The sequence below is a fragment of the Arvicola amphibius genome, chromosome X, assembly GCF_903992535.2.
Source record: "Arvicola amphibius chromosome X, mArvAmp1.2, whole genome shotgun sequence".
Classification (NCBI taxonomy): domain Eukaryota; kingdom Metazoa; phylum Chordata; class Mammalia; order Rodentia; family Cricetidae; genus Arvicola; species Arvicola amphibius.
The window spans coordinates 50932892-50958108 of record NC_052065.1 but is presented as its reverse complement, the minus strand read 5'-3'; the positions used below and the strand labels follow the sequence as shown (position 1 = coordinate 50958108).

The following is a 25217-nucleotide window of genomic DNA, read 5'->3' as shown; positions in this document are numbered from 1 at the left end:
AGAACAGGTGCTCTGCTTAATTTCCAACATTGTGTCTATGAGCCATTTACTGGCAAAGGCAATGGATTACCACTGTGAGTCAGAAAATTGGGCTCATAGTATAGCAATATATGTTAAACAGTTTCCAGAAATTGTTTAACTTCCTGCTAACATGGACAGGTCCCATTTAGGAAGCATGGTACCACTTTTCCCAATTAACAGTGTAAATTGTCATGGGTACATAGGAATTTGCAATTTGACAAAATCAGTTTTTTGACAGCAGGGGTAATCAGTCTGCAGCTTCGCAAGTAGTAATCTGTGATCAAAGTGACAGAATTTATTCTGAATTGTGAAAGATAATGTGTTATATGAGGGGGACAAAGCATTAGTATGATCTTCTCCTTATTCACCCCCTTTCTTTACAAAATGTTGTTTGATATGGAAGTTGAAATTAGAGAATACACTGTTGAGCATGATCTTCGTCCCCCCCATAGTAGTATTCATTTATTTTCTGTTATATTGCAGTATTCTGACAAGTCCCTGTACACCCAGCTGTGCTTTTACCGGTACATTTTTGATGTGGAATGTGCACTGGAGAAACTTACTGAACACGAGAAAGGTACGTTAAAATACTGTAATTACCTTTGAGTTTAAAGTGTAAATTTGCATCATAAAAGCCAGACCTACTGTGTCAGGCTGTTCACACAGCATCACATTGCTGTCTCAGAAGCAGGCTGTAGGGGCCTATGTGAACACAGGGATCCCCTGCATGAGGGGCGGTGGCATAGGAATCCCCAGCTTTGGCCCACACAGCCTGTCTCACATTGTTCTCTATTAAAGCAAGCTTTTGGGGGAGGAACGGTACAAAAAGGACTCTTTAAATGCTATATTTTGAAAATGCTATTTTCTATAGAGTTTAGTAATTGTAATAAAGTAAGCATAGGCAACGTGATCATTGGGCCTACAAAAACTAGATATTATCACAAAAAAAAAATAGACCTGGAGTGTGTCTCCGCTGTTCACTAAAAGCCTAGGTTCATTTTGAAAGAGAGGAGTGGGGTGGAGTTCTTTTATTGACTCCATCCTAAGAGAATGTATAGGTGCCTCAACCCATATGATCAGATGCTGCCTGGAGCCCTCTGCACCCGGCATTTCCTTATACAAGACTTGCAAGCACTGTGGGACTTAATGGGTCTGGGAAACGCTTTGTTACATAACTTAAAGTATTTGAAAATGTCATGACAAGTGCATGTTTTTTTCTCCTACCTGAAAATCACATTGACAACTTTTCTATTACCTGTAAAAAATAAAAAAGGCAAATTTACACATTTTTCTTATTAGTTACCTACAGAGTGTTGATGTTGTTTGTCAGCGAATATCAATTCAGGGCTTTGTTGGTTGGTATTAGGGCTGGAGGCAACCTCAACAGCACATAAAAACCTATAAATATTGCTGGATTTTTTCACATAAGAATTCTCATGCTGCCTTTGATTTGGTCTCAGTGATTTTAATTCTAATCATAAGTGAGTTCACTTTTTCTATTTACAAGATACTTTAGAAATTATTTTTATTTCTACAACTTCCCTAGTTTATCTGTCCTTGAAAAGAAAACATTTTTACAACTAAATGAAGATCTTGAATGAAATACTATTACTTGTCTTCGAATGTTCAGCAACCTCTTTGGCTTTCTCCACATCATGTTTTCTATGAGTTAGTTGATCTTATGTAGACAAAAAAATTCCTTCTGGGCCGGGCGGTGGTGGCGCACGCCTTTAATCCCATCACTCGGGAGGCAGAGGCAGGCGGATCTCTGTGAGTTCGAGACCAGCCTGGTCTACAAAAGCTAGTTCCAGGACAGGCTCCGAAGCTACCGAGAAACCCTGTCTTGAAAAAACAAAAAACAAAAAACAAAAAACAAAAAAAAATTCCTTCTGCTCCCTAATAAATAGGCTTGATAACAGTCATTAATGGCTAGTATCTACTACATTTACTTGTGTTATAATTAATGTATGTTTTCCTTTTGCCCCCAAAGACTTTCCCTTTAGGGTGTTTATGAATTGGGAAAATTGAACTCTGATTCTCTGAACGCATCTGTTTTTCTTGGGATTGTTATCTCTTTCTGGGTATGTCAGCATATGAGCACCCGCTTCTTCATAATCTCTTTGTTCATCTAGCCACCTTATGTTTTTCATTTGATGCTTTTGGACTCAAAGTACATAAAATTCTATGGAAGACAGTTTTTAAGCTCTTTTATGAGAACCTGGATTGATCATTCATAACTATCAGTTTCAGAAAGCCCAATCTTTATTGGAGATATGAAGAAAAATGATGTAGAAAGTCAAGAGTATACATGGCTCGTCCCAGAAACAGGAGGGAATACAGTAGCCACTTGGAAGCTCCTTGCTCAGCAGTAAAGGAAAAGTACACTTATAGGCTGTGTGTGTGCGTAAGTGTAAGTGTAAAATGCTTCTTAAGAGAGGGTCTTACTCTGTAGCTCATACTGGCATACTGGCCTAGAAATGCTTTTGTAGCCCAGACTGCCCTGGAATTTAAAACAATCCTCCTCCTGCCTTACCTTCCTGAGTGCTGGGATTACAGACTTGAACAACCATGCCCAGCTTAGAAACTTTATTTTTTCGAAAGTTACCTAACATAGCATCCACCTCACAGTCATCTGTAAGTGTAGCTTAGGGTATCCAAGTCCTCTTCCAGCATCAGTATACACTGCACACATACACAGTGCATGTGTACATGCGTGCGTGTGTGTGTGTGTGTGTGTGTGTGTGTGTGTGTGTGTGTAGTCAAAATACTCATACAGAGAAAAAAATTTTACCTTGATGCAGACCTTTAATCCTGGAAGCAGAGGCAGGTCTCTATGTGTTTAAATGCAGCCCTGTCTCCATAGCAAATTCCAGGACAGGCAGGGTTATATAATAAACCCTGTCTTAGAAGAAATGAAAACCCCTGTCCAAAGCACCCTGAATAGGCAGGTGAATTATTTGGTTTCATATAAAATAGAATTGAATACAAGCTGTAATCCATATGAAGAAAATGTGAAATGGGAATTTCTTATACCAAAAAGAACAATAATAAGGAATTTAAAATAATATGACATATATTTATTCTTCTCACTTTGAGTTGAAATTAAATTCTCTTTTAATTTTCTGTTCAAGGGATTCCTTGTATAAAAAATGAATTTTAAACTTGTAGAAACCAGAGGGCAAATATATTTATGTAATTTGGACTAAGGCCAGAATACCAGAAGATGTTACCATCAGAAGTCCTGTGAAAATGGCAGTTGTGACAGACAGTTCCATAACTAAAAATGCCATCTAAGCATTGTCTGTCAACAAGTGCCTGGTGACTGGTGTGTGAAGTATTTGATATAGACCCTGTTTTACTTTCAGTTCCTAGCAACATTTCCTTCACTAAGATTGTTTTACCATTTCTACTAGAAAGGCTATATTTTAAAGGTTGTAACTGGAAGGTGGTTTTAATTTTTGTTTGAAACTCAACAGTTTGACTTGGAAGAAATATGTACAAATTATTTGAAAGAGGTTTATTTTTGCAGGGAAAAGTAACTCTGTCAAAGCTTTTTTTTTTCTTAAACTTCACTTTCAAATGAAAGTTTACAGACCATTAGTCCATAATGTGAATTAACCCCATTTGGTATTTTCCCCTTTCCTTTAAAATGTTTAAAGGATTGTTACTCACTTTAGTGAAGTGTTTACTGCATGCTCACTGTAACTGCATAACCTTTTTAAAAGTCTTATTTCTGTGGGACATTGGCGTTATTGTAGTAACTGCTCCAGAATGGACACAGATGGCATAATGGATCCAAAGGATATTTTAGGAGACCATTGTGGCAATGCATGAAGTAAAAATCCACTTCCAGGATGGCAGTATAAAATGGTCATGTTTGACTGCCTCATTCCATGGTGCCTTGCCTTAGTAGGGATAAGTGAACAGTTTGGAGAAACCTGAATCAATTCACATTTTTGCCTAGGTGCCTGAATTGTCTGCTTTTAAATGCAGTAGGGAAAAAAGTGTCTTTTCTCTGCAGAACCTTTTGTTTATGCAGAAATAGTAAATATGACATTATGTATAGATTCTATTTATGTGTTGAATGTGAACTCTTATGTCAATGAAAGCAAGATGAGTGACTGATACTCTTTGCCCTGGATGACCGTAGAGTCTGTTGGGGAAAGACAGATTCATCAGATACTAAGTGGGATATTATCACCACTAACCTGATCAACTTGCCTTAAGCAAAGAGGGAACACTAACTGTTCTTTTAGTTCAGGATTTAGTCTATTTCTAGAAAGAAGTTTATTATCAGGTACCATTTGTCTTACTAGATGCTTAGCTATTCTTATTTTATGTCAGTATTTTTCATGGGGCGGAATTTTAGTTTGCTGGGAGTACAACAGCAAAACAACAGAGACTACATGACTTAAGCAGCAGAAAAATACTCCTTCACAGTTCTGGATGCTGAAAATCTGAGTCCAAGCATTAGTGGCGCCTGAGGCCTCTCTTTATCTTGCAGGTGGTGGTATTTCTTTATATGTACTCTGTGCCAAATATCACTCACACACATACACAGGCACGCATGTGCACGCACAAACACACGCATACACACACATGACAAGTGTAGCTCTTGGTGTCCTGGAATGTGCTCTGTACACCAACCAGGCTGGTCTTGAATTCAGAGCTCTTGCCTCTGACTCCTAGTGCTGGGATTAAAGTCACATGTCACCATTAGAGCATTGCTCAAACTAGATTAAGGCCCACTATGAATCCCTAATCTTAATTTAATCATATTAAAGACCCTAGCTCCAAATACAGTCATCGTACTTAAATATCAATTTAGGGAGACAACAATCCTGAAGTGCACTTGGTAAGTTGGCACTTGTTTGTCAGAATTGCAGCACTAAGATTTTGCATCCTAGGAGCTGGAGGGATGGCTCAATTGATTGCTCTTCCACTTGACTGCTCTTCCAGAGTTCAATTCCCAGCAACCACATGGTGTCTCACAACCGCCTGTAATGAGATCTGGTGCCCTCTTCTGCTGTATACATGAATACATAAATCTTTTAAAAAATATTTTGGATCCTATTTGAAGGAAGGAATTGGAGTTAATGTCATATGTGTAGCACCTGTAGGAAGTCTGATTTCTCGGTGGGAGTTCTTTTAGGCTGGTTAGACTATCTTCATATCACAGTCTTCCCTACCCCCCTTTTTTCATTTTTTCACAAAGGCTTATGGGCAGCTTCCCATTCCACAGCCTTCGAAGTTGCACCTGTTAAGATAGTGGGTTCTTGAGCCCTCAACCAGATGATACCCTGCATTCACTTCTTTGAATTTTAGTCTTAACTGCTTTTCTTTTTTTTCTTTATCAGGCCCCTAGTTCACCTGCTTTCTTGGTTTTGGTTTGATTTTTCCTTAAATTTCTCAGGTTGTTTTGTTATTGCTTCTTTCCTTCAGTCTTTCCTTTATGTTTGCTGATATTTCTTATAGGTTTTCTTATTTCTTTACCCTTTTTAGACAAGGTTTCAGAAGTAGCTCATGCTGGCCCCAAAGTCAGTGAGTGTAATCCTTCTGCCTGTTCCTCCCGTGTGCTGTTATAGGCCATATCAACAGTATTTGTTTTTGTCAGTGCCACACAGAACTAGACTGGCTTTCTGTAAGGTACTTTTATATTTCTCGCTATCCTTTCACAGGTGTAACATGGGACCTCAAAACAGCCCTGTGAGGAAGCAGCAGGCTAGACTCATTGTATTGAAGAACAAATTAAATTAGTGTTTCCATCGTTTGCATTCCCCTGTGACCTTTTTGAGGAGTCTCGAGTGTTTTATTTTGCTTTCTCTTTCCCTTAAGTTCATCGAGACAGAGGACTGCATCTTGTAACCTAATCACTAAGTATTTGATTAAAGAATTCCTGAAGGAAAACAAGGTCACACAAGCAATTTCAAGGATTTTGGTGGAATTATTCCTAGAAAATAATTCTATTCCTGGGGAGTACTTTATAAGAGAAATAGTAGAACTTGCTGTATTGTTTACCTTGACTCAATTGTCCATAAATTAAAGTTATAAAACTTTCTTGGTATTTGCATATTGCTAATATCGATTCCACTAGTTTCAAATGATACTGAAGGCAATGACATGTGTTTGTTATTTGGCTGATAACAAACTTGAACTCAAAAACTATCAGGTCTCTTAACTGGTGAGTGAGCCAAGCTGACCGCTTTTCACACTTCAGGGTCCTGTTCTCTGCTTGCTATCTGCTGAGCAGTTTGCTCATAATGCAGGCAATTCTCTTATCCTTGGAAAATGGTCTCCAAAAAAAGACAGCAGTTAGTTCTGAAACATGAAGGGTATCGTAAAGGTACTGCTTTTGTTTTGTTTTGTTTTGTTTTGTTTTTCAAGACAGGGTTTCTCTGTGTAGCTTTGGAGCCTGTCCTAGAACTAGCTCTTGTAGACCAGGCTGACCTCAAACTCACAGAGATCCACCTGCCTCTGCCTCCCGAGTGCTGGGATTAAAGGTGTGTGCTACCACCGCCTGGCAGACAGATAAGAGTTTTATGGAAGTTATTTGCAATTTGAAGATTTCTGTGCATTTCAAGGCATTCAATGTTAAAAATTTCTATTTCTTTAACTGCTAAAGTCAAAATGCAACAGATGTTTGTTATTGCTAGAAGTCCTGAAATAAAAGTAGCAAACAACCCCTTGACTCTTTTCTCAGTCAGTTGACACTCTTAGAATTTACTTTTTCAGGGCATTAGAAACAAAGCTGTGTACACAATGTCTGTCTGGTCCATTTAGTTTGCTCTTAAAACTCATGAGTTGAGTTGTTTCTCTGAAAACTTAATTTTTATTATGTAGTTGAATTTTTTTTGGCTGCTAGCTCCCAAATAATGACATAGAGACTCATCATTAATTATGAAAGCTTGGCCTTCGCTTAGGCTTGTCCCACAAGCTCTTGAACTAGGAAGTCATGTCAGGCTCCTTGTCCAGAGCTTGTCTTAGCTTTCTCCAGCCCTTTGTTTGGATATTCAAGCCTCCACATTGGACGCCATATGTAACAAGTCTTTCTATATACCACCAACTCCCAAATAATGACACACAGACTTCTTGTTAATTATGAAAGCTTGTTCTTTAGCTTAGGCTTGTCTCAACTAACTCTTAAAACTTTGACCCTTTTCTGTTAATCTATGTTCTGTCACGTATTGTCCATCCTGCTTCCTCTGTGTTTCCTCATGTCTCTTGCATCTGCCTAGATTCTTGCTCCTACTTCCTTTCTCTGTCTAGAAGTCCCACCTATATCCTGCCTAGCTATTGGCCATTCAGCTCTTTATTAAATCAATCACAGTGACACATCTTCACACAGTGTAAAGGAATATTCTGCAACATTATTTTATTTATGCATTCATTTCATTATTTCATTTCATTCACATTCATGCAAGAGCACACATGTGGCAGTCAAGGGATACCTTGCAGGAGTTGGTTTTCTCCACCCTGTGAATTCCAGGAATTACACTCAGGTTGTCAGTCTTGGCAACAATTCACTTGCTTTAACAAAGTAAGTCATCTTACCAGCCCCCAAAACTTGAGTTTTTAAGAAAACTTTTACTCTGCTTTTCTAGATTTTAACTGGATTTTGTATCAAGTGTTTTGATCATATTCATCTGCCTCTTCCAACTCCTCCCAGATCCACCTCCCTTCCCTCGCTGCCCAACTTTGTGTCCTTTTTTGTAGCCTGTAAGTCCAGTTTGTGCATCCATTTGTGGATGTGTGCCTTCCACTGGAATGTGGTCAGCTTGCCAGGGGATACACTCTTTTAAAACTTAAAAAAAACCTAACTCTCCAGATAGCTATCGGTTGTCAACAGGTCTTTGGTTATAGGTGGCAATTGATGCCCACCTTCCCTCCAAGCTGGAACTTGGTTTGGTTTGAACTTGTACAATTCCTGTGTATGCTGTCACAATCATATGTACAACTTCTCTGCTCTATCTGAATGATATTATTTCCTTGTAGTCATTTATAAAACACCTCTGGCTCTTTTTTTCTTCAGAAATTTTGTTTTTAATAACTAATGCCAGGTAAAATATACCTGACACGTTCATAGAAAAGTAAAAATGTGACTCAAGCATCAATTTGTTAGTAAAATTGTATCTTTTATAATTGTGAAATAGTTTAAGGGAATTTTTATGATAGAAGTTCATAACTTGGCAGTTCACAATATAAGTTTTCTGTTATATTTAGGAAGTTCTTGTAGAAGTATGCAAATAATTTTCAAATGGGGTATCCTAGTTTGCTTTTCTTTCTCTGTGATTAAACACCATAATCCAAAGCTACTTGGGAGTAAAGAGTTTAATGTCAGCTTTGTCTTCTGGGTCACAGTTCATCAGTGAGGGAAGTCAGGGAATGAACTCAAAACGGGAATATGGAATAGACTTAATGGAGGCATGCTGTGTGGCTCATGCTTAGCCAACCTTTTCTACATTCCAGGCCCACCTGCCTCGGGACGGTGCTGCCCAAATCAATTATCAATCAAGATAAGCTATTGCAGATATGACCACAGGCCAGTCTGATAGAAACAATTGAGGTTCCCCTTCCCTGATGACTCTAGGTTGTTTCAAATTGGTGATAAAAACTAACCAGCCCACCAGTCTAGATGGCACCTCCCTAAAATTTTAGTTCAAGCACTAAAGCAGGAGGAATGCTACAAGTTCAAAGTCAGCCATATAATCTCCATATTGAGACCCTGTTTCAAAACAATTTTGAAAATAGAAAAGTGAATTATTGCTGCTGTTGTTAGATGTTACATAATTTTACTCTTTTATCTTGAGTAAATACTTTAGTGTTAAAGTGAAGAACAAGTTTTTGCAAGATGGATTAAAAAAAGGAACACTAAAATGTTTTATCTATGGGTGGATTATAGATCATTTGTATTTTCTTCTGTATACTTTTAAATTATTGACAATTTCATATATATATGTGTATATATATATATATATAATGTATTTTGATCCTATTAGCCTTCCCATTACTTTCTCTTGTTACCTTCCTGCTAAATTACTTCTTCCCAACTGAGACCCCCCCCCTTCTACTTCTTGAGTGTATCACATTCAGCTTAATTAGGGTTGCTTGCATCAGCATGGACAGATTACCAGTGGCTACACTGTTGAAGAAAATATCTTATCTACCATCCTAACCCCACTACCATTAATTGAGCCCTTCCTCACCCCCAACAGAAGTTGACAGTGCCAATCTTGTGGTAGGTAACCACAGCTCTTTGTGGGTACAAAGGCCATGACATGACATGACCCTTTTTACTTTTATGTAATTTCCAAGTTATAAACAGCTTTTAAAATAGGAAAAATTAAAAACACTACAATTTCACGAAGACTTTTACTCAGTTTACAGTGGTTATTCTAGCAATTTACAGTGTAGGTTGAAAACAACATATAAATGATTGCAAGCCAACTCTTTTTTCTTTGCATTTTCCCAAGTGTGATCAGTACACTAGCAGCATTGGCATCACCTGTGAGCTTGTTAGGAATTCAAACTGTCAGGCCTCTCCAGACTTGCTGCTTCAGCATCTGCATTCTAACAAGACCCACAGGTAATTCCTAGACATGCTACGGTTTGAAAAGCACTTACCTGAGACATTCTCCCATCCTAATAACTGAAGCTTACTCCCATTTTACTCATTCATTGATTAAAACCATCCTTATAGTTAAACTCTAAAATGATAATATGCCAGTTCCAGGAGCCCTGCTCAAGTTTTAAAGTAGACTTCCTATCACAGCCTGGTTTTTGAAATATATTCTGTAATTACACTACAAATGTAGTGGCCTAGGAGAGGGGGATAAAAGAAAGCATGAGCTCTGTCCACTTTGTTTCTTCCTAACTAGAAAGAACAAGAGAGAAGTAAATTGGGATTTTCAAAATAGCTTTCAACCTCTCAGAATTAGAAAAGAGAGAGCTGGAATGCAGGTCTACACGCACTTCATACAAGGTCCACTCGGTGTGCTGCCAGCTTGAAGTTTCACCGTCACTGTTGTGGACCTTGTCGCAACATTGATTTAGCACATTTGTAAAGATTTCAAGTAGATTTTTTAAAATGGAAACAAGATTTTTTAAAAAATTTGACTACTAAAAGGTTTTACTTTTCTTGTAGCAGTTGATTTTTATGTGCTGTTTTCTGCTCACTACAGCAGTGACAAAACACGGATCCCTGTCATGCTGCTTTCTTACTCTGGGTACTGCCTGTTTTGTTTTTAACTAACACAGTGTAGCAGAAGACAAACTACACTTTCCAGGAAATTGTCACTTTAATTGCCTTGCCCTTAACTAGAAGTGTCTTGGTTCTGTACATTTTCTGTCATCCTTTTTAGTATAACTAAGGTAGTATGTGAAAGTTGCCATACATTTGGGCAGCAAACTTCCAGATTCTAATTGTATGTCTTTTCTTTCAACCCATTTCTGTAAATATGCACTCAGCCTTTGCATTTTTATGTACTCAGGCACCCAGAGGCATGCTATGATGACAGACATGTGACTCGTTTTATAAAATTGTTTCCTATTACTGTCTTTTCAATGAACAGGCTCCTTTCCCTTTTTATAGTGACAGGCATAGCAGCACAAACAAGGGCACCAGTGTTGCAGTGTCTAGGTGATAAAGTAGTGGTTGGTGGCCTTCATTTGCAAAACATATTGTAATGTTTTTGAGTAGTAAGAGTGAAAGGGACCTGGCAAGATTTTCCTTCATGTACTTTTAAGAAATACACTTCTATCACCAATGAGAGGAAAAATACTAAACAGTTTTCAAGCAGTTAGATCATAATGTAAGCTAATCACTTTATTTTGAAGAAAAGTATTTTTAAACAGTTGAGCTGGTGAATTTACTTCTGAAATGTATTGTGCTTACACAGTAGATGGTTTTATTTCCATGATGTTTTTTACTACATAATTATACATCTTAATTACGTAATTACTATCATAATTATTATGTAATTGCATGTACTTCCACTAATTACAAAATCAGGAAGTGTAATTATCTAGTAAAAACTTTATGAAATTTCATGCACTAAAAATTACTTAAAAGGCTATTCCACTGGTCTAATGGAAGGCTTTCCACGCTTGATCTTACTCATGGCTTTTGGACTTGAACTCATAGCCCAGCACAAGGACAACCATAGGGTATTAAGTATTTGCAGTATTGGTCTCTTTGAGTTAACATTGAGGTGCTTTTTCATTTCCTTGTGATTTTGGAGTTGTTGCATAAATATCTATGTTTAAGATAGTCATAAAAACTCAATGTAAAGAGATATTCTTCGAAAAAATAGCTAATATAATAACAATCGGAGTATTTAGGTCACAGAATTGTCAGGCCATCTATAACAAGAGTACTTATTTAGCTACCTCTGCCTTTAAAAAAATAATAGTAATAGGCAGTATTCTGCTTCTTTAGTTTAGAGAGAATTTTATCCAGTTTATATTTTCTGAGATTTAAGGAAACATCAAAAGAGCATATTCTTTTCTACTACCTGATGTCAAGCAGCTTTTGAGACATAAACATAAATGCACAAACATGTAACATTAGACCCTAAATAAAGACAGAAGGTTTAATTCAATAAAGCTATGATGCCTTTACCATTCAAAACGACATACAAATTGCACAGTGAAACAATAGTCATGACAGCAAATTAGATATGACATCTAAATTACACTATAGAGAGAAATCCCTGAACCATTTTGGTCTTCAGGAGTCTATTTTAGCCCAGGTTTAAAACCCATCCTAGAGACTGCTTTATTGTCTAAGTGGGGTAGTGTTGTAGAAGAGTAATTGGATTTTGGTTGAATTAATTGCACATTAATTAGGAGGAAAAGGTTTATAATACTTATGGTAGAGAAGAGAGTAAACCCTTTAAGTATCATGATAACATGCGCTATAAGTTTCAGGACTGCATATTAATTGCCTCTTGGCTTTTGGGTGAAAATGGGCATAGGAATGAATATTAAGTGATTACTATTTTTGCTATATACATAATGTGTTATCCAAATAAAGCATTTTGGAGTTAGATGTTGTTACATGAAATTTTCACAACTACTGAAAAATCTATCCCAGTTAATTCTCTCAGCAGAGCAGCCTAATAGTCAAGGTCCATCTCTGCATTCTTAGAGACAGGTAGCATTCCATATTTTCTTAGAGCTTTCAAAAGAAGACATTTTGTAGTTTTATCAATTATTGACTTTGTGCCCCTTTTTTTGGTTTTTTGGGACAGGGTCTGTCCTATAACTAACTCTGTAGACCAGAATGGCCTCAAACTGTCTGAGATCTGCCTGCTTCTGCCTCCCAATTGCTGAAATTAATGGCATGCACCACCATGCCCAGCTTACTTTGTGACTTTTCATATCAATTAAAATTTCTAATGGATATGACTTTTTATTTTGTTTCTCAAGACAGGGTTTAGTTTCTTGTTTAATCCCGGCTGTCCTGGAACTTGTTCTGCCGACCAGGCTGCCCTCAGACTCATAGAGATCCACCTGCCTCTGTCTCCTGAGTGCTGGCATATGACTTTTTTAAATGAACAATAGGCTTTGAGCAAATTAGAAGATTTATAGTCATTCAGAAATGTTTTATGTTCTTAGCAATAATTGCTATTTATATCATTTTAATCTGATTCTCAAATTTTTCTCTGCATTAGATAAGAATTATTTTTTTATTTTTTGAGAAGAATTATTTTTAAGTGGCATAGTCTTTCCTTCACTTAGCCCAGAATGTAATGTCTTACTCATTTCTAATTTGTCTTCACTCTGTCTTGATAACATTTCTCCTTATCATTTTTTATAAGTAGGTTATGTTCGCTCTGTAAGACAGCATTGCTTCTCACATAGCCTCTTAATTTTTGTTTGTTTTAGTGGTTGGTATTTTCTTTCCTTTCCTTTGTTTAAACCAAGTGTTCATGTGGTCCAGAACAGCCTTTGGTGGTTTAAAAGTTAAGTATTTTCTTAGTTCCCATTGTAACACATATTTCAAAACTGACATAATATTTATACTGACTTTGTTTAATTTTGCTTTCCTTTCTTGCTTTTCTTACAAACTGACATTTTTCATTATTTTACATAATTCCTTAAATTATTCATAATTATAAAATGGAATCAGGCAAAACTTTTGAAGACAAATCATGAATGGCCTTGTTATCTCTAGTTTCCCTGTTACCACAAGCCCAGATCTAATGTAAACTATAACATTAGTTAGGCATCATTTAATATTTCTATATGTACTATTATGCCTTCATATACAGAGAAAAGTCATCATTAGTTTGACTCATCTTAAAGTACTTCTTTCTGTGGTTGTTGTGAATTTATTCTGATTCATCTGCATTGCCTTACACCCAACCATAATGATAACTAGAAAGGATTAATTTGAGTTACTGTTTATTGTATTCTCCCAGGTCTAGGCCCTGGGAGCCTTGGTGCCTTCCTTTGAAGCTTAAAGCTAAACCAACTATGTTCCAAAAATGATGGGGTTGCTGGCTAATTTGAGACATTGACGATATACTTTTGTTTTAAAAAATGGTACTAAAACCAAACTCATAACTAAGATCACAAATCCAGGTCTTCATACAAGTGTGTTTTTCTATTCCGCGTGCCCTGAACTTTGACCTAATTCACTGAGTGAAAATGTTTATTCTCTCTCTGCCCTGTGTGGTATATAAAGTACATAGGTATAAACAAGGCCTGGTTCCTGCTTCTAGAGATAAATATTTCTGATCACTTGCTTATTCATGCATTTACTCTCTACATGCTGGCTTTTTATGGGAGTTGGTGATGGTATTTGCTTTACTTGATGCAAGGGGTGGAATTCAGGGCCTTGGTGCAGGTTTTCTACCATTGAGCTACCTCTCCAGACCTTTAAACTTTATTGTTTATGGAGAACATTTATATATGTTGCCATGTGAGTAATTGGCATTTTCAGCTAAGAAAACCACCTCAAAGAGACAAGATGACCCCCCCCCTCAAGTTAGAAAAGCTTGAGAGTCTAAAAGTTTCAGATTCTTCATGCTTTGCCATAGCTTCATTGCTCAGAATCTAGAAGGGAAACTTCAACCTGAAGGCCCAATGTTTCTGATGGGAGACAGTAATCCTAAAGTGCTTCAGTATCTAAACATTTGCCTTGGGAGAGGTTTCCAGATAGAGATGGAATCTGAGTTGTGCCTCTCGAAATAGGTGAAATTTTAATAAGCAAAGATGTAGTCATTTACTTTGAGACTAAGTTTTATGTTTTTCGTTATTTATCTAGCGCTTACAAATCAAAGAACCATGTGTGACAAATGTTCAGTGATTTTAATGTATCTCTCAATTGGAGTTTAGCCTAAAAGTCCTTATTAAAGGAGTTGATCTATATGCAGCTTTAAACCCAGGACTGGAAGGGCAATCTCTCTTTACTCCCCACTGTAACCATTGGTTAATACTTTGAAAGAAATTGATCAATCCTTCAGGATATATCTGTCAGAAGTATATCAAAATGTTTTCCTATCTTAAATAATTTAACTCAGAATATAATAATGTAAGTATTTTGACATGAAAATGTTACATAATGTGATACATCCACTTATCTTAAAACAGATGTCTTTAAAAGAAAGAAGTATGATAAGACAGAACATCCAATAGTAATTCAGAGCGATATATGGCCACTTGTGATAATGCCTGTAACATGCACACTATGCAAAGATGGCAAGTTCCAGGCCTGCCTGGACTTCATAGGGAGATGCTGTATCTTTTATAATAAAAAAGCAGTGAATAACAAAGTGTTCTAGTTTGATTTAAAAGCAAAGTAAAATCCCATTGACATTATAACTATAGACTATGAATGTTTTATCTTAAAGCATAGTTGATGGAAATAGCATGATGAAAGCATAAACATAAGAAAAAGCTGTTTCTAAAATTAGTATTTACTGCTGAAATAATTCCTATATTTTACTGGTGTTTTATATATTGTCTTGCCAAATGAAGTCAGTGCTGAAAAGTCAATGAAATTAAAAATAAAAGAGAGGGTCAGAGCCTGAGTCTATATTCATGAACTTATTCACAGGAACATACTCAGTTAGTGAAGGCTTTATCACTTTCAACAAATGTGCCACAGTACATTTATTAGTATGCTACAAAGAAATTTTTGAAATAATTAAGACTAAACTACACTTGTCAAAATAAATGAATGAAATACAATTTTGAATCATCTTTCTTCACTTATTGCTTATTTGCATAATTCACTAACTCACACAGGAGTCTTTCAGTCATTGGTGTGAATTAGCGAGGTTCTGCTGTTCCTTGTTGTACGGGCAGGAATTATGCTGCCATATAATTAGCTATTCCAGACATGGACTAACGGGAAATACCAAAGGGCACAGCACAATCTAAAGAGATAAGGCAGGGAATCTAAAGACAAGAGACAATCAAAGACACCCAACAAATTCAAGCTGATAGACTACAGGGAATTCTGAATGAAGCCTCTTAATTTATTTTGAGATTAAGAAATCAGTAATATGAGAGAAATCTCAACAAGATTAGCTGACTAAGCATACTTTAAAAAATATCTCTATGGTGCTTGGTGCGCCAGGTTAACCACTCCTATTTGTTAGTCAGCTCAACAAATAGCCTACAAAGCTTTTCATGGGTGAATAGTGGCTTTCCATTGAGGTTTTCATTCTTTGACAAGGCTGTTTATACCACTAAGATCTGTAGGTGCAAATTGCTTTTCCTATATGTGTGGGGTCACTCCTTTTACAGCCCACTTGCCCATCTCTTTTATAGAGGTTTTGTTATTTTGTGCTGCTCTCAAAGGAATGAGAATTATGCCTCTACTACCACCACTTAACTTAGCATCTACGTCTTATCTCTCCAGCTCTGTGAAACTTGTGTGTTCTGGTCGTTAGGAACAAAACAAGCTGTTGGCAGCAGCCTTTCCCCCTGAATTGGAATTTTCCCCCTTTATTCAACTTGAAATATCATCTCTTTAGATTTGCCTTTCTTGCTTTATTCTGAGGAAATATATTTTTTTGTTGCAATAGCATGTCACTGTAAGTTGATAGAGTATGTGGGAGATTGTTGGAAGTATTGTCCTTAAGATGTTATTTTTAGTTTGGTTCCAAAATGGTATAGTAGAATCTTACCAGAACTAGAGAAACAGAGAACTGAAGAGAGCAATTGTAGGGTTAGTTAAGAAAGCCTAACTCCCATCCCATTAGTGAAGTATGGGGCAGTTAACATTTGGGTTTTGTTTTTTGTTTTTTTTTTTTTTTGCCTTGGCTATACAGACCCTCAAAGGTTGTGTTCAGGAATTGTAAGAAGCAGCTTTGGGCACAAGGTATGGATGCTCTGTTAATCCCCTTCCTTTCTCCCTCCAGTCTTTGTTGAGTATCGTAAAAACTGATCTAGCCTTCTTGGCGACAGTATAGGGTAATTGTATTCTGTCTTTTCACTTTCTACCCCTTCCTGCACAGGAGACCTTAGGATATGTGACTAATTGTCTATCTCCCTATAAAACTGTAATGTGAATAGCACATGCCTCAGGGTTCCATAGTAATCACATTAATATAAACCTGGAAAATCTTCAAAATGCTTAATATTAAAGGGGTCAGTATTCAAAGTGCTAAGAACAGTGCCTGGCATATGCTAAGTTACAGTAAATGGCAGTTTATTTTATTATGTCTAATTAATAATGATTGCCCCAAACCAGTATTATAGTATATATTATTGTCCTTATTATAGTTTATTGGATTCTACAGCCTGTTGTTGGTCATATTTTTTCCAGATTACTATCACCAGCACCTAATACAACATTAAGTACAGGAGAAAATATTCCACTCAAATTTATCAACTAGTTGCAGGATGAAAGAGGCAGAGTCCCTACTGTCAAGGAGCTTTAAATCTAGCTTGATGGTTCATTTTCGTATTAATTCAAAAGGCATTCAAAATCATCTGTACAGTATTTAAAAATAAATTTATTTCTCCATTGCCTGTGCTTAATGGATGAAGTTGAAATCTAATTTATCCACAAACATTTCAGTTTTCTCTGCATGTGTCATCTTGGCATGTTTTGCAGTAGTCTAAACTTTTGGTTGTCTTTCTAGGAAGAGCAAAATATAGTGGTAATTATGTAGAGAAAGTCAGCCAAACCAAGTTCTAAATTGTATAATGTACAAGAGAATACTTCTTAACTAGGATTTGCACTTTTAGAATTGTCTGGGTCCCAGACAGTTGTGTATTTAGAATGTTCCACAGGTGATTTCGATGTACAATCAATATTGAGAATCTCTGAATTAGTGAAACTCTTCAAACTTTAATATTGCTTCTTGTCAAATATGCATTAAGTATGACTTTGATATAAAGAAGACTAGGTGGCATCTAGATTACAATTTAAATAGGAAGGAAAATGAAGTCAAACACAAGAATTACTTTCTAGATAAAGAAAGCACTTTGATGCTATATAAGCTAATATTGGATCATATATAAAGTGAAGGAAAAAGTAAGCAAGAAAAAAAGAACTGTTTTCTGGTAATGAGCAAACTGACGATGAAATAAATGCATTTCAACAAAATTGGCTATAAAATACATGTTATTTTCCCCCATTAGCTTACATCATAAAAGGAGGAAAGGGCTTTCAGGGAGCATGGGAGGTCCTTGAAAAGACTTGGGTAGGTAACTTGGAAAGGGAAAGGCTAATACAGATGTCACAGGAGCCTACACAGTCTGAATTTCTTGAGCTTTTCCTCTTCTTCCTTGAGGTTCAGATGCTTGGAGCCTCAGGGATTTGGTGGGGAGTGGCCTTTTGCAGGTTTCATAATATTGCTTATCCCCCCCCCAAGTGGCCTGAAATAGGATGGTAGTAGGAGAGGCTTTAGAAGGGTTCCTGGGTACCATGATCATGTCTTGGGCTTAGCTAGGTGTCCAAACAGAAAAATAACCTGTCTGACCTTGCCAGTTTTGTAATCCAGGAGCTAAAATATGATTGCAGACCTTCCTCTCCCCTACTCCCTCATGACTCAGATTGTACCTCCTTGATACCTGCCAAGTTAGACCATTCACCAGTCCCCCAGTAGGCTTTGGCTTCCATGGTTTCCCTGACTGGGTTGCCAGCCTCAACCTAATCACCACTTGTTGGCGTTTTAGTCATACTCAAAGGCAGTGTTTCTAAAGTGGTCATGGCCCCTTGGGGTTGAGTGACCCTTTCACAGAGGTCACATATCAGATATTCACATTTATAATATCAATAAAATTATAGTTTTGAAGTAGCAACTTTTATCCTCCCTTTCCTATGCTACCCTTAGCATAAATTGCTTTTATGTCTATGTACACAAACATTCACTGAACGCTTAGATGACACCATCTCTTCTGCATTGTTTAGCCCATAACTTAATTTGCATACTTTCTGATTATTCTTACCAGAATTGGTCTGTTATCTTGCATTGTTGGATTATAAAAATTCTAGCTTAGAAATTTTTGTGTCCAAACTTTAAGCTTCTGTGGATCATTCTGATCCACGGCAATGGTAGTGGGATCAATTTGAAGTCTAAAAAGTTTACTTAAAAAAGGTCCTCCTCCAGAATCTGCATAAATACAATATAGCAGCTGGCCATTTTACTGTTAAGTTTTTCTAGTGGATCCCAGTTCTAGTACTTTAATGACCTACCTGTCTTTGAATTTCTCATAGCACTCCAAATTTGTGATTTTTGGTTGGCTAACCTTTATTACATGTTCAGATGTCTAGAGACTAGCTCCAGATAGATCTGCAGGAGGGTTGACTGGCCTTATTCTCCCTTTCCCATGTGACCCTTAGCAAAGCAATACACAGGCACATATACAGATGACATTGTAGGCTTGTAAACAGCAGTATAAAGTAGGCTGGGGAAAAAATACTGAACTCACCAGATACCTGGAGATACCTATGCTTTGAGTATAACCTGCAAGACATACTCAAACAGAATAATCATTTCACAATATAATGGCAGGAGACTGAACAAGTTAGAAAATCTATTCCTAGTTTGCTGCTGACTCACTTTGTGGCATGAGCAAACCATTATTACTCTTTGATTTAGTTGTCTTATTTGTTCAAAAGAGGAAAAATAATGTGTTTTAAAAGCACTCTGAAATTCTTCTAGAAGGAGGTCTATAAGTGCAAAGCACTATTGTTGTTGTTGTTATTATTATTATTATTAGTGTGCTGGTATGATTTCATTTTTTTCCATAAGGGTCACAGATGTTTCACTTCTCATTGGTGAATTATAAAACACATCCATCTTGTTCTGTTTCATAACATTGATAACAGTTTAGCACATCTTTTTTAACCCCAATTTGAACATATGTCCAAAGTAGATCTTATTAATAAAATATAATTACTAAATTAAATTCATCTGTATTACTTTCTCTTTTTTCCCTTTAAAAATGTAGTTAGCAACAACTACTAAATAAGACCTTTAATTACTGCCAATCTTCTCTTGAAAGTAACAGTGCTTGTCTTGAGTAGTTGGAACTGTAAGTGGCATTCAGTACACAGTGGGGTTGTAATGTGATTATGAAGTGTACCAAGTTAGTGATAAATAAGCATAATAAACCATGTATTTGTATGAGAAATAATATTTGAATTATCAACTGAATAAAAAGGCCACAAATGCTGGTTCCTTTGGGTGGGCACATGATAAAAATAAAATACCGTTAAGTACACTTGGAACAAAATAATTGTGTATGCTTCCATATACGGTATAGAAACCTTTTAAATTTAATGGGCTTTTGAGTATACAGCATTTGAATTATGAAGAGAATTAAAAAGATTTGCTTTGCTTTTTGACAGCTTTTCCAATTTAAAGAAAAAAAACATTTCTTAACTCATTCATCGGTGGAGACTTGGCTTTTATATAAAATAGTGTGTTCGCTTCCAGGTTTCCAGTTATTTTCCAATGGAGTAACAAGGAGAAAAATTACTTAAGTTTTGTTTTGTTTTGAGACAGTGTCTCCCTATGTAACCCTGGTTGGCCTAGAATTCACTATGTAGAATTTATGGCAGTCCTTCTGCCTGTGCCTTCCTTTTACTGGGATTACAAAAGTACACTCTGCTTAAAGATTTTAATTACAGTAAAACTTGGGCTTAAAAATCATACAACAATTTGTTTTTTCTTAATTTTTTCATTGCAAATGTTAATATTTTAATCAACATTGTGAACTTCATTTCCATTTCCTCATTATGTTTAATGAGGAATTATTATGTGCAGTTATCTTTAAGAGTATTTGAGGCTGGGCCACTGGTGGTGGCACATACCTTTAATCCCAGCACTTGGGAGGCAGAGGCAGGCAGATCTCTGTGAGTTTCAGGACAGCTGGAACCAGGACACAGAAACCCTGTCTGAAAAAAAAATTCAAAAAACTATATCTGAGGTCAAAGGGGCCTTAGAGAAGAAAGTATAATTACCATCAGGTCTTTGAAAACACAGGTCACACACTTAGTAGCAGGTACAGCCACCTACAATAGTCTAAGTGTGTTTAGTAGAAAATTTGAAAGCTTTAAATTAGCAAATACGATTTTTTAAATAGTTAATTTCTCTAAAAAACCAAGTTTCTAGCCAGAGAGACAGCTCATCACGTAGAATCACTTGTGTGCAGGCCTGACAACCTGAGTTTGATCCCACTCCAGTATTGAAAATGCAGCAAGTTGTATGAGTCATAAAGATCTTTATTAAGTAAGTGTATGTTCTTGCACCTTAAAAGCCAAATCATAGAATAACAGTAGGTAAATCTTTTATAGCATTGTGTAGTCTTCAGCGAAATCAAACCTGTCCTTCGTTGTCTTATCCTTACAGCACTAGTGAAGCTCATTCATTCATCAAAATAAGCGATGTGTCAAGATGTGCAACTACTAAACATTGGCCTGTAGGTGTGACTTATCTTTATTCTGTTTGCTGAGAGCAGCACAATCCAATCACATTTTTTATGATGATAGAGTTATTCTGTATCCATGCTGTCCAGTGCTGTAACCTCTAGCCATATGCTACTATTGAATACTTGAATGTGGCTAAGCCAGTATGACTGAGGAACTGAATTTCCAAATTTATTTTGTTTTAAGTAATTTCAGTTGAAAACTACTTATGACTATTAGCTGCCTTGCATGGCAGCACAGAGCTCTATAGTTCTTTTCCTCCTTCATTAAATAGTTTGTGTTTATACTCATTCTTTTTAAATCAAGTTCATCAAAAGGTTTCTTTATGATCTGCTACTTCAAGTGGCAAGCATGTGTTCCACTAAGCTGAAGATATGATAAATATTTCTGCATTGGTTTACCCCATAAAAGCATTTATGTACACACATAATGGCATCCTTTGTAACCTGGTTGGAGGTTCCAATGGTGAAGTTCTTTTATGCAAATTCTCCCAAGACTCATAATTTAGATAAAGAATATAACCAGAAATCAGAAACATGTAAATGACCAAGACAGTCTCCTACTCTGGTCTTTTTTTTTAATCTTATAAGGTGCTAGTGACTGTTACAGCATCATGTAGAAAATTTTCTCTAGTTTGAATTGAACTGGAGTGACTTAGAAGAGGTTATCCTTAACTAACCTCTCTGTCAATTGTTTATATCATTAGATCAGAAATGGTATTAAGACATTCTGTAATTTCAGAGGTGTTAAAATGTGAAGAAAATGTAACTTAAAATACATGAGATGGTTTGTCAGTGGGCTTTACCTACATTTGATCAGTCTATAACATGGACAGCATTGAGATACAATGATTGCTTGGCCCTATGGTTGGTTAATTAAATCCTCCATCTTCACCAAAACAGGGCTCATCACCCCATTTCTTGATGTACTTTCACTGCCCCCTGATAGCTGCCTCATTCTTGATGATGATCAAGAAACAGAATTCCTGAAAGTTAGGGGCAGGCTTAAACTCTTGCACAGATAAGTTTCTTTTAAACACTTTCGTGTCTTCCATAAATACAAACCAGAATATTTTATTATCATAACTGCCAGCAGGACGAACTTAACCAATCACCTTCCAGCACACAGGCAACTCTGCAGCATTCCTTTTTAGAATACCACATGCTGAAATTCAAATTATCACATTAGCTATCCAAACGCACCATTTGTTTTTAAATACTGGGGTGTTTACCTGAATTTTTCTTCTCTTCTTCTTCCCGCCCCACTTCACTGGTACATTGTCACTTCGATGACAGGTTTATTTATGTGCATTAATAGCTACATCTTATGGTGTTTTAAATATGTATTCATATGTCTGCATAATGTGTGCTTTCCCTCCCTCCCTTCTACCAGACTGTTTGGGACCAGACAAGGGCGTTGCCACATGTAACAGTCCTGCGCATCTAAAAATACTAGTTCTTTTTCAAGATTATTTTTAAATTTTTTAATGTATTTGTGTTTTATGTATGAGTGTTCTGCATGTATACCTACATGCCAAAAGAGGGCATCAGATCCTATTATAAATGGTTGTGAGCCACCTTGTGTTTGCTGGGAATTGAACTCAGTACCTCTCGATGAGTAGCCAGTGCTCTTAACCGCTGATCCATTTTTCCAGCCCCTCCCCCTTTTTGAGGTTTTCTCTGAGTAGCCCTGGCTGTCCTGGAACCTACTTTGTAGACCAGGCTGACCGCGTACTTAGAAATTTGCCTGCCTCTGCCTCCTGAGTGCTGGGATTAAAGGAGTGCACCACTACCACCCAGCTAAAATATTACTACTTATGGAGTGGTTTTATGTCTTACTATGATGCCCTCTTGAACCTTGCATTTATTCAGGTTTGGAATATTTAAGTACTTCTAAACTCCTGTCTTAAAACTCCAGTCATACCCTGGAAATTGAACATGCCTTCTGAAATGTTAATGCCTTCAAAATAAATGTGGGAGTCCTACACAAATAGGAGAATATATTGCCTAAAATGAAGTCTAGCAGTTAATGGCATTTCGTACACTGCCATGTAAAATCCCAAAATATGAAGCCTTTCATATCTCACACTTGTATATAAACTCAGTTATGAATTTGGAATTATCCTTTAGTAGCAAGATGTGTGCTTTGGTAGAGCCATTGATTTGAACCACATGAAATTGTTGTATCAGACCCTTTTTACCCTATGAAACCTGACAATTTCAAACAACCCATTCTAATAAATGACTTGCTTTGCTTTTGCTATTTTTCCTTTGTTTTCTTTCAGTTAGTACTTTTATTCCAATAACCTTTTCTTTGCTGATACCTCTTTTTGTATCTCCAACTTAACATTTTTAGTACTCTTCTCCTAATTCCCCAAATCTGTTTAGCTGCAGAATTAAGATTACAAAGAAGCCAATTTCATAGTACCTCCAGGATGCAATCGGTACTTGCCAGTTCAAGTGTTTGGCATGTTTTTAGATTTTCATTATTCTAAAGTAGTAATGTCATTAAATACATTTATTGCCCAATAAAAAGGCCACCATAGTCACTTGCTTTTCAGACTAAAGAAGCAGAAGGAAAACCAGCTACTTTTCGGTCCACTAGTAATAAAAGCAATGCTATGTGATGTCATTGTTGTAGCATGATTGGACCCCAATATCTCTGGAGAATAAAATTAACCAATAATTTGGTGTCCTTTGTTACAGTCACCTTTTGTTTCACTGAGTATGAATAAGTAAGTCCTTATAGATGTGGGTAGTTTACTGTATTTGGCTCTTTGTCTCAGAAAAAAGAGGTGCAATGTTTTAAATTCTTAGGAATGCAAATGATTAAAGCATGAAACATCATTTGGTTTGAAACTTTAAAAAAATCATGCCCTTTTGTCCATTTGTGTTTCCCCTGATCTCCATGATGATAAAGGGGTATTTATTTATTTAACAGTTCCATATTTTTGTTATTAAACTGCCATTTTTACTTAAAGAGGATTTCTCAGTATTTTGTGATAACAGATAAATAAAAATTAAATTTAACTCATTTTTTGTTGAAACACTCAACTCTTTGCTTGTGGTGCCTGTATTCATAATAACCTGCTAAATCGATGGTGGTTTTTACTTTTACTGACATGAGACAGGTCAACTGAAGTTATTTTCTAAAATGCTAAATTAAATTTGTATTTACCCATAATTTAAACTTGAAACCAAAATCTGAACTTATTTATCATTCTTTATGACATACTTCCTAGCTATTTAAAAGAAATTCTTAAATATCTATGCATAGACCAAGCACTGATTGCCTACCATACAACAAGCATAGCCAGGATATCCCTTCTCAGAGATTATTTTACAGAAGAGAAGAGAAAGATCATTTCAGACAGTACCCCATCCCTTAGAGACAATAAAATGGTGTGTTTGCTGCAAATAAGTGGAAGTTCCCTAAGAAGATGGCATTTTTACTGAGATTTGAATGATTAATAGCCAGCCCTAGGAAATTCTGGAGGCAGAACATTGTGCACCCAGAGAAAACCCGGAGACTGGAACATCTTGCCACAGCTATGGTTAGCTGGAATACAGTAGCAGAAGTGAGGGACAGGAATTGGAGTTGGACAAAGAGTGGGGCTACATTTCTGCTAAAGGACTTGATTAAGGCATAGGAATACTATCCTTGGTGCTGTGGGATGCTCTTTGAATCTTATAGCTAGGAGAGTAGCATCAGATTTCCAACAGATTGCTCAAGAGTGCCGAGTACAGCTTAACAATAGAGCACTTGTCTTTACTAAAAGATTTTTCTGGTTACTATCCGATCAGTGATACTGAACCCAACTGCATGCATTTCTACTGTGGTAGCATTTGTTTTGGAAGCGCACCACCACTGCCACCACAGACCTACACACACCTAGTGTCCAGCTCTTGGAAACACCCCATGCTTTCCATAATGTGCATGCTGCAACATCTTTTCCACCTAAACATATTATTTGCTGCTCTGTTGGGAACCTAAAGGCAAAAGAACAGGAAAAGGACGAGCCTTATAAATTCTAAGGGCAGAACTAGGAATTATGATCATAGACAAATTCTTCATTACTAAAGCAATACCAGAGAACCTTGTACATTGGTGGCAGGGTACTTTGTAAGATCCCTCCATTTCTTTTTTCTTTTCTACAGTCTATTTATTTAATCCATCTATCTACCTATTTATTTGTTTATTTATTTATTTGGTGCGCATGGCATAACATGCATGTGGAGGTCAGAGGACAACTTTGGAATTGATTTTCTCCTTCTACCACATGTGTTCTGAGGCTCCATCT

The 25217-nt window shown here is 36.6% G+C and overlaps 1 protein-coding gene across 3 annotated transcripts in view; it reads left to right on the top strand.

The window, feature by feature from the left end:
- Positions 1 to 25217, top strand: part of Pola1 (DNA polymerase alpha 1, catalytic subunit) — a 323376-nt gene that overhangs the window by 251866 nt on the left and 46293 nt on the right. For all 3 annotated transcript variants that reach the window (XR_005283881.1, XM_038317189.1, XM_038317190.1), the window contains one exon: positions 505 to 598. Coding sequence is in view for 2 of the 3 variants with exons in the window: in XM_038317189.1 (XP_038173117.1) it covers positions 505 to 598 (94 nt within the window). In the remaining variant the exon portion in view is untranslated. The remainder of the gene's footprint in view (positions 1 to 504; positions 599 to 25217) is intronic.